This window comes from Notolepis coatsorum (genome assembly GCF_963971535.1).
Source record: "Notolepis coatsorum genome assembly, chromosome: 16".
Taxonomy (NCBI): Eukaryota; Metazoa; Chordata; class Actinopteri; order Aulopiformes; family Paralepididae; genus Notolepis; species Notolepis coatsorum.
The window spans coordinates 72,211,072-72,227,936 of NC_140180.1; the positions used below are offsets into that span (position 1 = coordinate 72,211,072).

General features: G+C 44.0%; 1 protein-coding gene across 1 annotated transcript in view; it reads left to right on the forward strand.

Annotated features, from left to right (window-relative positions):
• LOC311243014 (sodium/hydrogen exchanger 2-like) overlaps positions 1 to 16,865 on the forward strand; it is a gene marked incomplete at its 3' end in the record, with an annotated part of 76,818 nt that overhangs the window by 59,260 nt on the left and 693 nt on the right. The window contains exons 10-12 of the mRNA XM_084332076.1: positions 3,957 to 4,053; positions 6,651 to 6,782; positions 8,321 to 8,384. Of these exons, the coding sequence (XP_084188202.1) occupies positions 3,957 to 4,053; positions 6,651 to 6,782; positions 8,321 to 8,384 (293 nt within the window). The remainder of the gene's footprint in view (positions 1 to 3,956; positions 4,054 to 6,650; positions 6,783 to 8,320; positions 8,385 to 16,865) is intronic.

Below are 16,865 nucleotides of genomic sequence, written 5' to 3' on the forward strand. Positions count from 1 at the left end.
GGAGAAATGCCTCAAACTCCCGAGACACAAACTGAGAGCCGTTGTCAGAGACGAGCTCTTTCGGATTGCCCTCTCTGCTGAAAACTGTAGATAGGAATATTGTCACAGTCCGTGATGTAACCTGTGGCACAAAAGCTATCTCAGGCCACTTACTGTAGTAGTCTATTAGTGTGATTGCAAAGCGACAGTCCAGGGGCGCTCTATCAAAGGGCCCCACCACGTCAATTGCCAGTTTCTCCCAAGCCCCAGTAGGATAGGGCACAGGCTGCAGTGGAGAGGTGCGTGTGACTGCCGACTTGTCATGTGACTGGCATGTGTTGCATGCTTTGATAGCTGACTCAACCTGGGCATCCATGCCAGGCCACCAGTATACTTCTCTGAGTCTCTGTTTTGTCCTCACGATTCCCTGGTGAGTGTCGTGAGCCAGGGAGATCAGTTTGGGCTGTAGACTCTCTGGGACGAGCAGTCTATATGGGCCTCGCACGACACAGTCATCGTGTAGAGAGAGTTCGTTCTGTAGTTTGAAGAACCTCCGTAGGTCCGGGTCTAGATCCTTTTCTGATTTAGGCCATCTGGAGGTGAGTATCTCACGTAGTTTCAGTTGCACCGGGCAGGCAGTGCATGCAGCTTTGAACTCCGCCGCCGTGATAGCTGAGAAATCAGAGACAAAGGCTACCACTTCCACGTCCTCCTCCTGGCTAGGTTCTGAGCCGGGCAGTGGGAGACGGGACAGGCAGTCCGCAGTAACGTTTTCTCTGCCGGGCTTGTACTGAATGTCATAGCAGAATGACATTAGCCTAGCGGACCACCTGGCCACGCGCATGCCCGCTCTACCTTGACCTTTTGAAGAGAGCAGTGTGGTCAGGGGACTGTGGTCTGTCCGTAGTGTGAAGTGTCTTCCCCACAGGTATGTCCTCCACCTTTCCGTTGCCCACACACAGCCCAGCGCCTCTTTTTCCACAGTAGAATATTTCCTCTCTGCCTGGGACAACGCCACAGTCCTTTCTGAGGCGTCCGGATGCATCTGGGTGAGGACGGCGCCCAGACCGTAGTCCGATGCGTCTGTAGTGACGACCGTGGGCAGCTCAGGGTCAAAGAGTGAGAGTGCAGGGCTATCAACTATGAGTCCTTTAACTGCCTCAAAACTCTGCTGAGCCTCAGGAGTCCAGTCGAATGTTGCTGACCCTCGAAGCAGCGCTCGCAGCGGCTCCACGACAACGGCGTAGTCTGGGATGAATTTTGCATACCACCCTGTTAGCCCCAGGAATGACCTCAGCCTGATGAGATCTGTAGGTGGGGGCAGCTCAGACACAGCAGCAGCGTGAGATGCGTCAGGTTGTAGTCCTTTTGCTGACACTGTGTGCCCCAGGAAAGTCAGCTCCGTTTTCCTGACGTGACACTTGGAGTAGTTGAGCTTGAGCCCCGCGTCGTCTATGCGTCGCAGCACCGCCGTCAGGTTCCTGTCGTGCTCCTCCACTGATGTACCTGTGACAATGATGTCATCGAGATAGCACTGGACCCCCGACAGCCCTTTGAGGATTATTGACATCATCCGTTGGAAACAGCTGGGTGCCGATGCCAGTCCGTACGGCACTCTCTTAAAGCGAAACAGTCCATCATGAGTAATGAATGTCGTCAAGCTACGGCTGTCCTCGTGTAGTGTAACCTGGTGATAAGCACTCTGGAGGTCTAATGTCGAAAACAGTGTCGCGCCCCTCAATTCTGTAAACAGTTCCTCCATGTGGGGTAGTGGAAACCCATCTATGACTACTGCCTTATTTGGCTCCCTCAGGTCCACACAGAGGCGTAATTCTGCGTTTTTCTTTGTAGTAACGACTATGGGTGAGATCCATTCAGATGCCTCTACAGGCTCGATTATGTCCTGCTCTACCAGTCTCTTTATCTCCTGGGATACAGCTGCTCTAACTGAGAATGGCAATCTACGTAGTCGTTGTTGTACCGGTCTGACTTCTGGACGTATTTTCACCTTATGTGTGAATGCCTTTGCACACCCAAGTGTATTTTTCTCAACACTGGTCGCAACTGAATTTGTCTGGTTGTACTGAGCTGACGTGACCTTGCCGTCTAGTATCTGCATCTGTAACGCAGTAAACAGGTCCCTCCCTAACACTGGAGACCCATTCTGCACAATGTCAATTTCTGCGTCAGTGCAGCGGTCACCAAAAGCTACACTAGCCTTCAAGCATCCATGAACGGGGATTGCATTACCTCCGTAGCTGACTAGACTTAGCTTTGGTGTTGTAAGAGATGCATTAGGGAATAATTGCATGTAACTCGCTCTGGGCAAAATAGACACAGCTGAACCTGTATCTAGCATGAGCTCAATGTCCTGACCGTCTCGTTCATCTGTGCTAACCTGCACTGTACACACTATCTTTTCAACCGAACGTGCACCATCTACCATGCACAATACAGTCACTTCAGGTACAATCTCAGACTCGGTTACCTCACCCACTCTGTTAGAGCCCCGACACACTTTTGAAAAATGTCCCTTCTTTTTACACGTGTTGCACAGTGCATCCCTAGCAGGGCATCCATCAAAGCTGGCGATGTGTTGAGGAGAGCCACATCTCATCTGTAACATGTCTTACCCTGCATAGATTGTGTAGGCAAGGGTTGCGGTGACGCATTGAAATTACCCCGCTGTGACTTGTACTGTCGCGAGCGTGAAAACTGGACCGCCTCCACCGTGCTCTCCGGCTGTCCCTGAAGCATGGCTTTTGCCTCCGACAACGCGGTTTCAATCTGAGCAGCGATCATTACAGCCTTGGTCAGTGTCAGTGGAACTTCCAGTAGTAATCGCTCCCTGATGCGTGCTGAGTTGGTCTTTTCGACCAGCTGGTCCCGGATCATTTCCTCTTCCATCCCCCCGAACTCACAAGTTGTAGCTAGCTCCTTCAGGGAGGCAACGTACTGGTCCGTGCTCTCGCCATTGCGTTGGCTACGTTGACGAAAACGGTAGCGCTCCGCCACTACATTAACTTTCCGTGTAAAGAACTTTCTAATAACTGATAAAGCTGTGGCGTACTTATCATCTGCCACCGTCATTGTATAGAAAAGTCTTTGTCCTTCCACTCCCAAACAATGGACGAGCAGGGCACGCTTGCGCGCGTCAGGTAGCTCCTTCTCGGACATGGCTAGTAGGTAATTTTCGAACGAGCGGATCCATGCCGTGAATGGAATGGCTGGCTCTCCGCCGTTTTGAAGAAAAGGTGCCGGTTGGCTTAGGTTCAACATCGACATCGTCGTCGCCAATATGTTATGTCGTAGTAAGAAGAAGTAATGGACACTTTAGTACCAGCATCTGTATTTATTCACGTTCATGCCTAGAGCTAACTTGCTCAGTCCTTCACTCCAACTGGTGTGTCACGCCGGGGCACATCACCCCGGTGTAACCCATGCTCTAGGTTAGAGCTCCGCCTACAGGCCTAATGGAGACACCACAGGATTGCACCAAGATAGCTTACCTTAGTATGAAAGAACTAGTCAGACAATGCCACTGTTGGGATTTCACACATACCCGTTTAAGTCTTATATGTAGAATGGTCCAAACCAAATCATTACTGGAGGACAAGTTAATTTACTGTGCCGGACAGTAGGTAGACATGAAGTGAAGTGAGTCCCTGGCTCAAGTTAAATCAAGTTACTGTAAACCTGTTGCTAAATCAAGTACAAACAAGGGTGCCACTTAGTGACCAAATATGGCACTGCAACCAAAAAGAATAGCACAAAAATATAGTAGGCACATTTGTGAGTGTTACACTGTCTCATACATGCTGAAACTGAAACTGATGCAACCTCTCAGATGCTTGAAGGGGAGTCTTGGCTAAACAGATTCTGTCACCTCTCTAATCTGATCTCTATCTCTCTCTCTCTCTCTCTCTCTCTCTCTCTCTCTCTCTCTCTCTCTCTCTCTCTCTCTCTCTCTCTCTCAGAGTTGACCTTCGACCTCCCAGCAGGCCTCTCCTACCCGAGGAGATGGACAGCATCAGACGCATCCTCTCCAGAAACCTACACACCTTCAACAACAAGGTAAACACACGCGCACACACACACACACACACACACACACACACACACACACACACACACACACACACACACACACACACACACACACACACACACACACACACACACACACACACACACACACACACACACACACACACACACACACACACACACACACACACACACACACACACACACACACACACACACACACACACAGCTGTTGCCATCAGCCAAGTGTTAGTACTGCCTCAAGGCCTGACCCAGCAGACTCTGGGAGCGTTTTCACCCCCAGGCAGTCAGACTCATGAACAAACAACAAACAACACTAAGGACTGGCCTGTGACTGTGGAACACCAGTGCTATTCTATCACTGTCTCTGCCACTGCTATTCTTCTTTTTCTGTTATTCCTATGCTGCAATTTGTTTTACGGTGCTGCAGATACGATTTGTATGTAGAGTCATCATAAAAAAAAAAAGCTTTTAGAAAGGTGTGGAATAAAAATATTTCTTTCCCCCCAAAAATATAGAAAATTATTGAAAATGTTGTTGTTTTCATGTTGCAGGCATGTATCCCATCCCTACTTCCCATTTCCCCACGTGGATTGCACCTGATTGGATTACGTGCTGGTGCTCTAGTGTGATATCTAGTGGCTGTAACTCGACTTTTACTCACTCTCTAGATTGACGTTCATCACAGGAGTAACTCTGAATACAAACATGGAAGACAGCTGTGATGGAGGTGGTCAGTGGAGGGACAGGGAGGTGTTTACCTTATAAGTATTTGGGGTGGAACTTCTGTACAAGCAAAACTTGAGGGGGCATATCGGGGGCGACAGTGGATCAGGAGTGGTCGTCTGGTAATCAGAAGGTTCCCGGTTCAATTCTGGCTCCTTCCAGGCAGCGCGTCGAAGTGTTCTTGAGTGAGGTTGCCTCCACCGTCGGTGTGTGAATATGTGAGTGACCAGGTGAATGTGTGAGTGACTGGGTGAATATGTGAGTGACCAGGTGAATATGTGAGTGACCAGGTGAGTGACCAGGTGAATATGTGAGTGACCAGGTGAATATGTGAGTGACCAGGTGAATGTGTGAGTGACCAGGTGAATATGTGAGTGACCGGGTGAATGTGTGAGTGACCAGGTGAATATGTGAGTGACCAGGTGAATATGTGAGTGACCAGGTGAATATGTGAGTGACCAGGTGAATATGTGAGTGACCAGGTGAATATGTGAGTGACTGTGTGAATATGTGAGTGACTGTGTGAATATGTGAGTGACCAGGTGAATGTGTGAGTGACCAGGTGAATGTGTGAGTGACTGTGTGAATATGTGAGTGACCAGGTGAATATGTGAGTGACCGGGTGAATATGTGAGTGACCGGGTGAATATGTGAGTGACTGTGTGAATATGTGAGTGACTGTGTGAATATGTGAGTGACCAGGTGAATATGTGAGTGACCAGGTGAATGTGTGAGTGACCAGGTGAATATGTGAGTGACCAGGTGAATATGTGAGTGACCAGGTGAATGTGTGAGTGACCGGGTGAATATGTGAGTGACTGTGTGAATATGTGAGTGACCAGGTGAATATGTGAGTGACCAGGGGAATATGTGAGTGACCAGGTGAATATGTGAGTGACCAGGTGAATATGTGAGTGACCGGGTGAATTTGAGGCATGAGTTGTAAAGTGCTTTATAAATGCAGTTCATTTACCATATTTACCATATTTACCATAACCGGGCTGTGTGTGAAACATATTGAGAGAAGAAACTTCTCCTTCTCCTCCTCCTCATTATCAACTGCTCATGAATTAGCTGCCTCCACTGCACATCAACCTATACATTAAACCATAAACTGTGACTTTAGTATCCTCCATGTTTACCTTCATATTCGTTATTGTTCAGTTCAGGAGCAGTTCAGGAGCGTGACCAGTTCACACTGGAATCTGATATTGGCAAAAAAAATTAAATAAAGTATAATAATAAAGTGAACAGCCAAACCAAAAAATTTGATCTGAGCAATAAATCGGTATTGAACAGGCCATGTTCACACTGCACGCCTTAGTGCTTAATTCTGATGTATTGCTCACATTCGATTTCTTTGTTTCTGTTATTTTAAATGTTATAAAATGTGGCCAATATCAGATTTCCGTGTGAACTGGTCACGCTCCTGAACTGACCCACATACTGTACGCAAATTAAGTTTTGCTTGTACAGAAGTATCACTCCAAATAATATGGTAAACTCCTCACTGTCCCTCCAGTGACCACTTCCATCACAGCTGTCTTCCAGGTTTGCATCAGGTTTGTATTCACCAACTGATTCCGGCCAGCGCAGAATTGTAATGAATGTCAATCTACGTTACGAAAAGTTTCACGAATTCCAACATGACTGTTCAGATCTGTATCCGATTTAGGACCAGATATCAAAGTGGATATAAGGAAAGGACATCGGGCCACTTTGGTCTGCAGTCTGAACGTAGCCTCAGGCTTGCAGTGTGAACAGAGCCACACCGCCAGGCTATGAGGTGCCTCACATCTTATTGGTTGTTGTGTGTATCTGCGTTTGCGTACAAACCAGTCACACCCCAGGCTGCTGTGTGTCTCCTCCCTCTGTAGCAGATCCCAGCCTACAGCAGACACACCCTCCACCAGGACGCCGGCGCAGACGGAGCCAAGAAGCCCCTCCGCCGGCACCAGAGCCTGGGGGAGCGACACACACAGTCCACACACACACACTGGCCACAGCAGGTACACACACACTCCATACACACACACTGGCCACAGCAGGTACACACACACTCCATACACACACACACACTGGCCACAACATGTACACACACACAGTCCATACACACACACTGGCCACAGCAGGTACACACACACACTCCATACACACACACACACACACACTGGCCACAACAGGTACACACACACTCCATACACACACACTGGCCACAGCAGGTACACACACACTCCATACACACACACTGGCCACAGCAGGTACACACACACTCCATACACACACACTGGCCACAGCAGGTACACACACACTCCATACACACACACACACACACACACACACACACACACACACACACACACACACACACACACACACACACACACACACACACACACACACACACACACACTGGCCACAACAGGTATACTGTACACACACTCCATACACACACACTGGCCACAGCAGGTACACACACACTCCATACACACACACTGGCCACAACAGGTACACACACACTCCATACACACACACTGGCCACAACAGGTACACACACACTTCATACACACACACACACTGGCCACAGCAGGTACACACACACTCCATACACACACACACACTGGCCACAGCAGGTACACACACACTCCATACACACACACTGGCCACAGCAGGTACACACACACACACACACACACACACACACACTGGCCACAACAGGTATACTGTACACACACTCCATACACACACACTGGCCACAGCAGGTACACACACACTCCATACACACACACTGGCCACAACAGGTACACACACACTCCATACACACACACTGGCCACAACAGGTACACACACACTTCATACACACACACACACTGGCCACAGCAGGTACACACACACTCCATACACACACACACTGGCCACAGCAGGTACACACACACTCCATACACACACACTGGCCACAGCAGGTACACACACACACTCCATACACACACACTGGCCACAACAGGTACACACACACTCCATACACACACACTGGCCACAGCAGGTACACACACACTCCATACACACACACTGACCACAACAGGTACACACACACTCCATACACACACATTAGCCACAACAGGTATACACACACTCCACACACACACACACACACACACACACACACACACACACACACACACACACACACACACACACACTGGCCACAACCGGTATACACACACTCCATACACACACATTAGCCACAACAGGTATACACACACTCCACACACACACACACACACACACACACACACACACACACACACACACACACACACACACACACACACACACACACACACACACACACACACACACACACACACACACACACACACACACACACACACACACTCCATTTACCATTCCATTTACACACACACCTCCTGCATTACCTGCCCCAGAATCTGCTACTGTCTGTCCTAGAAAGCACCTTGTTGTGTCTGACAATAGATTCAGGGCGGTGACATAATTTCCTGTGTTATTTGTTTTGTTGTGATGACAGGAGGAGGAGAAGGAGTTCAGTGACACTCAGAGAGTGAGAGTGGGACTCAGCAGGTCTCACACAGGTAGGCTACAGTACAACACACCACACCAATACAATGTTTTGATTGATCATTGTTGTGAATTTACATTGTGTGATGGTTGTGTTTTATTTTGTCTTTTGTGTGGACCCCAGGAATAATAGTTGTTTCTAAGGAAATGGCTAATGGTGATCCTAAATAAACATAAACATAAACACTAAATACATTCAAATACAATTTCCTTAACTCAATGGCCGCCAACAACGATGTAATATGTGTTAGCCCGCCAATCGTTGAACGGCAACCACGTATATATACGTTATTGGATCGTTATTTCTTTTATTCACTATTGCCATTCATAAACATGCAGGCAGCTGTGTGTTATCACTGGGGATGGGTCTGAGATCACAAAAGTCCAATACCGCCACCTGCCACCTTGCGGCCGCTATTGCACTCCATTTGAAACAATGTGGCTTGGTGTGTGGGCCGAGCTGCAGCATGTGGGTGGGGTCTAACTAGCCGAGCAAGCCAAGCGCTTATAACACATGCATCGACGAGGGTAGGGCCCCCCCCGGATCATGTTCAGTGCTGGATTATGTTGGCACCTCAATCGACATCAGTACTTGGAATGGCGATCAGATAATTGGAATATTCTTTTTGGGACAGATCCTGGTCCAGGTAAGGACTATATGGTATCAATATTGCGTTGATCCGATAATTCCTAACCCACGATCGGAGCGTGTGTCTGTAATGTACTGTGTAACGTATTCTGTTGGTGGCGATCGAAGCATAGAAACCCCCCCCCCCACCCTTTCATGCATGCATGATGAAACATAATACCGATAATCTAGCGTTGATTTCAGATTGATTGTTGATCCAAGCGAGGATTGGCACGATTCCTAGTGAAATGCACTAAAGCGCTGTTTAGCTGCGTTTCCTGGGATTACACAGAATTACTCTAAAACAATACTCCTATTCACCACAGTATAAAACGGGATGTATGAAAAAATATCTGTTTTTTGCATCTTGACCAGAAGAAACTCAATGACAATCGACTATATTATTAGATCCATAGCTATAATACATAATATAGCTTTAGGTCTGCAAACACAACCACGTATCCCCATGTTAAAAGGCGATGGCATTTCAACGGTAAGGTAAACAGCGACCCCTGGTGCTGAATGAGTTAATTGAGTTGAGCCTTTTTTCCCTCATGTATAATAATATGTATTATGTATGTATAATATTGTATGTATAATATTTAATATTTTGACTCAAATACAGTACATACCAAGCTGGTCTGAAATGTATTCTTATAGATCTTTTCAGAAGAAATCTGTTGCTAGGGCAACAGCTTGGGCCCTATTCCCCGTACCTGGTTCAACTAAGTCGATCAAAAGTCCCATTATCCAGATTCAATTAACCCGATGTTTGAATCCGGGATGTTCCTGTTCCTCGAAGGTGGATTCAGTCTCGTTCATTTGAACCAGACTTGAGACTCAGGATAATTGCGCGCGGCCGCCTCAGCTGAAAAGACAGCAGGTGTCGATCGCAGAAATCCTGATCTTCTAACGGCATTGATTGATTGATTGATTTAAAACTTTATTAACAGATTGCAGAATGGGTACAATGCAGTACGGCTCAATTGCCTCGCCGACAAGTTAAATGCATAATCTATAGGCAAATTTTAAGTCCCTCATTACCCCAATCAATCAGATTATATTTCTTTAAACGTGCCTGCTGGCAGTAGGCTTATGGAATGAATAATCAAATGAGATCTTGCTAGCGAAAATAATTAGTTCAACTCTTTCAGAATAAGGATAAAAACAAGCCCAAATAGTATATCTAATTGATACGAATTATATTATGAGGATATCTGTACTGTATGTGCTTAGATATTATGTACTATATAAATACATGGTTTCCAAAGAGAGGCTTGGAGGGAGGCTTGCAGTTACACTATTAATCAGGTTTTAATCTGTTTCGGACCTAATCCATACATGCATTGAATTGATTACCCTTTGGTTTATACCAGTGACACCTCATGTTCATCATCAGATAACAGTGCTTGAAAAGATAAATGCATTTTCTCAAATTCATTCATCAAAAACGTCAAAGGCTCATTCAATTTATCAAGTCACGTCACGTCATCAAATCCATCAAACAGCGCATCTCCTCATATATTTTAATCCCAGTTACAATATCACAATAACGTGTGACACTGTCACAGTGACAGTGATACAATTAAATACTCCACAGATTCAGATTCCTCATAATTCATATCCACAATCCACGCATAGACGCTTCAGCTTGAATGAAACGCATCCGGGTGCTCCGTTAAGCAAATACACAGCGAAGAATATTAAACTAATCAGAGCCAAACACCCGATAGGTTTCATTCATTCACATTTGCAATGATCCGTTTAGTCCGTTATTAAAATAACTGTGTGTGTCGCGAGCGCCGTATCCGTATAAATATGACGTGCATTATATAGGACAAAGTAAATTCATAGGCTGAATATGATTTATTATCAGCATTTTAGGTAGACCTATTATTTTACATTTCAAACAAAGCACAAAAACATAATTCAGAATGGCATAATGGGATCTAGACTGTGAGAAATATTTCAGGAAGCGAGCTGGCATTTCTTTGCGGGGGCGTGGCCATGGTTCATCCAGCTAACTGAACTTAACCCTGCCCTCGACCAGGTTCAAACTTTCTGATCTGTTACCATGGCGATTTAGAAAATCCGACGTCGGGGAATGGAAATGTCTGGCTTAAGTCAAGCTATGCTGAAAATTATCCGGCTAACTCAGTTAGCCAGGTACGGGGAACGGGGCCTGGTGTATTTCCTGTCAGCTGTCATCTTAGAAAACACTGCAACAGGAAATAGAATGTGTGCCCATTTAGAATGTTTATGTTAAAGGTGCTATAGATAACATTCCGTCTCTAGATGTCGCACTAGAGCACCGGCATGTCTTTCATCCAATCAGGTGCATTCCAAGTGGGGAAATGGGAAGTAGGGAGGGGATACATGCATGCATGTAAACAACAACATTCACTTTGGACCCGCCAAAATCTTTTAAATGATGAATTCATTAATCAATATTGTTTTGGGGGAAAGCAATACTTTTATTCTGCACTTTTATAAGAGTTTTTTTTTATTTAAAATGTTTTTATGACTAGGCTACTGAAATATTATCTATAGCACCTTTACGTTAGAAAAGGTCTATAGAGTCAGGTATATGTGATTTGTGATGTGTGATTTAATGACATTGTAGCAGTGGATGTCTACCCATAGTTGTCTTGAATGTCTTTTTGGCATACTATTTGTTATTTGTTTGTTTATTTGGATCCCCATTGGCTGTCACATTATATTCTGGCCATTCTACCGAATTGGTTGAAAGTCAGGTTGGAAATATTTTGAAATGTTGTATGTTTTATTCCCAAAACTTTGTCAGAATATATATTGTACCATATCTAAAGTACATCTAGTGAGCGTACCGTACATTGTCACTACTGAAACATAGTAATACACTATAGTAAAAAGGTATTAACCTGTTAAGATTGTGTTTCCTTCCCTTCTCTAAACAGTATTTTTGATATTTTTTCTTGAAGGTTTTCACAATTAAACCAATAAAAAAAAGTTCCACAAAATCTAAATGCAATCTTTCTCTGTAAAATGCATAACACTGATCATATTGATTTCAGAGTTAATGATTGATGACATTTTTACAGAACACTTGATTGATTGAACATTTTATTAACAGATTGCAGAATGGGTACAATACAGTAGGCCTACGGCTCAATACACACAATTGTTAACACTTTCCGTGCCACACACGAGAATACTCAGGTTTATTTATAGGTGGTTGAAAGCCACTCACGAGATTTCTCGGAATTATTATTTTTTTTTTTAGCGATCTGAAATCATATTGCATCACCCGAGCCTACCCGAGTATAGCCGAGCGGCGCCGGCGATCATTGTGGAAAAAAGCGCCCCCTGTCGTCTCCCAGATGACATAAGGGATTTTGGAATGGACTCAATGAAAATGAATGGGGAAAAAAATCCGGTACTCCACATTTTCCAGTCCACTGATGCAGCCGGGGTTACCACAGTTCATTCTAGATCCTCTGAGCCCCGCGGATCATGGAGTTCTACTGTATCGCGTTGGATCCATACACTTATCGATTTTTTCGAATGGTGATCAGGAATTGGAATATACCAGTTGGATACCATCTGATGTCAGGTAAGGACTCTATGTTATCAGTGTTAGGATAATCAGAGTAAGTTTGATGAAGTTATAAGCTGTTTTGTGAAATGTCCTCTTTAGGTTTCACTGTAAAAGTCTGAGAGGAAATCAACGGGGCGATTATCCGTGCGTGGCCCGAATGTGCTTGCGTGCACGTATAATATTGATCATCTAGCGTTTATTTGAAAACGATTCATAAAAAGGCCGACGAATATCAACGTTGTGGAATATTCCAGTAAAAGACGATTTTCATAGAATGCTCCAGAATGGGCTGTTTTTTATCTGAAAACTGGTGCTTTTCTAAATGCTCTGAAACGGAAACGACGCGATAAAAAAACAATCTGCCTTGACAGCACTGACTGGAAAATAGTCTTTGATAATGCGATAGGCAGATTAGACACATAGCCATAATTTAAAACATAGATTAGGCGATATTAACGTTAACATTGGCGCCGATGGTGGCATTCAGCGGGTAAAAAGGAAAACCCGGCGTGGCGCTCAAAGTGTTAAGGGGATGCAGACCAGAGAAAGACTTTCGTCTTGTTTACATCAGGGTCCTCCATTTTCAATTCATAATGAATTGTAAGTAAGGGTGCAATTAGCACCGTACAATCCATTCTTTGTGGATCCCGCCCCCAGTGTTTCGGTAGTGACTGCATAATACATAAAAACATAATATTTAGCATGAAACCCCAAAGGTTTACTTTATTGAAGAGAATTATGTGTTCCATAAGTTACCCACTGTAACTTACTGGGGTGGGTAACTGTACATTGGAGGGGGTTGCGTTAGGACATTTACAGGGTCCAGTTTCGAATTGCAGTCTCCCGTAGGTGCTCTTTGAGAGTGGTTTTGAAAGTGGGTAGTGATTCACATTCCTTTACAGCTGTGGGTAGGGCGTTCCACATTGATGTGGCATAATTGCAAAACGTGTTTAGTCCCTTGTTTGTGCTTAAATCTGGGTTTAACATGATTTGTGGAGCTCCCTCTGGTGTTGTGATCGTGGTATTCACTGACCTTTGGGAAGTATTTTGACATGTACATGGGTACCTTGGTCGTGTAGTGTATCTTGTAGACCAGGCCCATTGCAAGTTGCTGTACTCTGTCGTCTACTCTAAGCCATCCTAGGTTGTCAAAGTGGGCAGGGGTGAGGTGGGTTCTAGGAGTAAGGTCAAGCAGTAGTCTGACCAGTTTGTTTTGTGATGTTTGTAATTTTATTTTAGTGCCTTTGAGGTGCTTTGGTACCATGAGGTGCAAGCATAGTCGTAGTACCTGTAATGGGAAATATTAAAGGACTAAACGATGAGCCGTTTACAAATCATTCTGAGTCATTATTAATAATAATAAGAAAGTTTATTTCACCGTGGCCACAAATGAAAGGACAGTTTATAGTCACAGACAATATGTTAACACATTAGCGTCTGGCCATAGACTGACCCAGAGCGCTGTTCAGACATATGTTAAATACACAGTTGTCAGACACAACATAATATCAGATATGATGATGAAGGTAAACAAACATGGTTCTCAGTCACTGGGAGCAACAACAAAGAAGTTATGGCTGGGGAGATGTCGGAGTCTTCTTAAAGAGACATACACACATTAACCAGTCAAGCTGGTCACACTGAAAGTCACGCTGTATAACATGATGTCTCAACACAGATCTATAAGGACATGATAATATATTCCACGACATACCCTTGAATGAGTGGTCCTGCCAGAGTCTTCAGGGTATTCTTGTTTACCAGAGAGGAGATCTGGTACAAGAATCTAGTTCGTTGGTTGACTTTGATGAGGTACAGGGACGACCATGTGACCTTGTGTTACCTGTCTGGTGTAGTGATTATGTCTATTGTCCATGTATGAGATCTTTGAATGTAAGCCTTTTGGCTTTGCAATAATGCACATACTATGATATCTTACACACACACACACACACACACACACACACACACACACACACACACACACACACACACACACACACACACACACACACACACACACACACACACACACACACACACACTTCCAAAATGATGTGTCTTTTAAACAATGTCTGCACCTGTTAGTGATTGTTAGGTTCATGTGGCCCAGGTTGTTATTGTAAATGAGAATTTGTTCTCAATGGACCTCATTCAGCAACATTGTCGTACGTTTAATCTTAAATAACCTTGTTGGAAGTTCGTAAGAGAAAACCTACGACAGTTACCCCCAGATTCATCAACGCATGGAGAGGTTCTCTTAAGTTGCCAAAATGATCGCAGCTGCGAACTTCTTGAATGAAGTACGTCACTCATTCATAAACTGGAAGTGCATTCTCATACACCTGAATTTGCATACAGACACGCCCGTCAGATCCTTATAAGGCGAGGGTCGTGTGCAAAACGAAAGCGAGAGGCTCAACATTGCATCTCTGCTATGCTGGCCCCCGTATTCAACAGGTAGCACGGAAGCGACTTCGCAAATCACAATTCGATTATATTCAAATGTCATCATACAGCACTTTTCTCAGCTTAAAGCAGTTAGGAAAAGAACAGTTTTACAAGATTTAAATGAGCACAATTAGCACATCTTCTTCAAACATTCTCAGATTTCAGCGTATGACACATCATTCGAAAGCTTACGTTATGTACGTCTCTAATGTTTGTCTTTTGGTCTCCAAGTGGTGTTGTGTCTGTATTGTTTGTCTCTTGGTCTCTAAATGGTGTTGTGTCTGTATTGTTTGTCTCTTGGTCTCTAAGTGGTGTTATGAGGGTGTTGTGTCTGTATTGTTTGTCGTTTGGCCTCGAAGTGGTATTGTGAGGGTGTTGTGTCTCTAGTATAGTATACAACGAGAATAAGTTTGGCATCTAACCAGAGTACAAATGTAACAGTAAAGTGCAATAGTAACATACAATGCACAGGTAATTAAACTGGGTATAAAATATATAAATACTACTGAGTAATTGTGCGTTTTATTTGGGCCATTTGCCTGAATTATTCTTTTACTTTTAATTTGACTTCTATTCATTTTTATTATTATTATTATTATTTTATTTTTATGGTCTTCCATTTCATTGGTTGTTCTATTTATTTTAATTGTTTTTATTCATTTAACTTTTTATCTTTATCTCCTGTAGCACTTTGAGATTTTCACAAATGTAAAGTGCGGTACAAATATAATTTATTATTATTATTATTATTATTATTATGACTGTAAATGTAAAACCGAATTTTTTTATCATACAAATATTATTATTATAAGTCTGCAGAATCGACGTGAACGCAATCACCATGATTCGTCCCAAATAAAGTCCTTAACACTTTGATTGCCCAAGGTTAATTCCTTTTTACCTCCTTGAATGCCCAGGGCCACTTCAATGTTAACGTTAATATTGCCTAATCTATGTTTTAAATTATGGCTATGTGTCTAATCTGCCGGTCGCTTATCAAAGACTAATTTTCCAGTCAACATTGTCATAGCAGATTGTTTTTTTATCGCTTCATTTCCGTTTTCTAGCATTTTGAAAATCACTCGTTTTCACGGAAAATATAACACATTCCATGATAATCGCCTTTTACTGGAATATTCTAGAACGTTGTCATTGTTCGGCCTATTTATGAATCGTTTTCAAATAAACGCTAGATTATCGATAGTATATGTGTGCGCATGCACGCTCGTGCCGCGAGTTGAAAATCGATTCTCCTATTTCCTGACCGCTCGCACAGTGAAACAGCAATATCACATAATCACATAAAAGCTTATATCTCTGTGAAAACGAGTCTGATTATCCTAATACTGGTAACATAGATTCCTTACCTGAGATCAGATGGTATCCAAATGGATTATTCCAATTCCGGATTGCCATTCGAAAAAAATCGATATTTTTATTGATTCACCGTGTATACTGTAAAACACATAATCCCCGCTGCTCTGAGGCTCACTAGTGGAGCTGATCAACCCCGGCTGCGTGAGTGAGAAGTAAAATGTGGAGTCAGGGATTTTTTTTCTCATTCATTTTCATTGAGTTCAATCCAAAAGGGTGAATTACCATCTGGGAGACGATAGGGGGCGCTTTTTTCACATCTGAGCACGGTAGACTTGGTTGATGAAATATGATTTCAGATCGCTAATAAAAAAAAACAAGAAAATACGAGAATTCTAGTGAGTGGGCATTCAACCCGCGGGGGGTAAACCTGAGAAAACTCGGGTTGGGCAATCGAACATGGCGCACACCAGTCTGTCCGACTTAAGACTGCTCTTCCGTGCTTGTAAATCCTGCTCTTAGCTA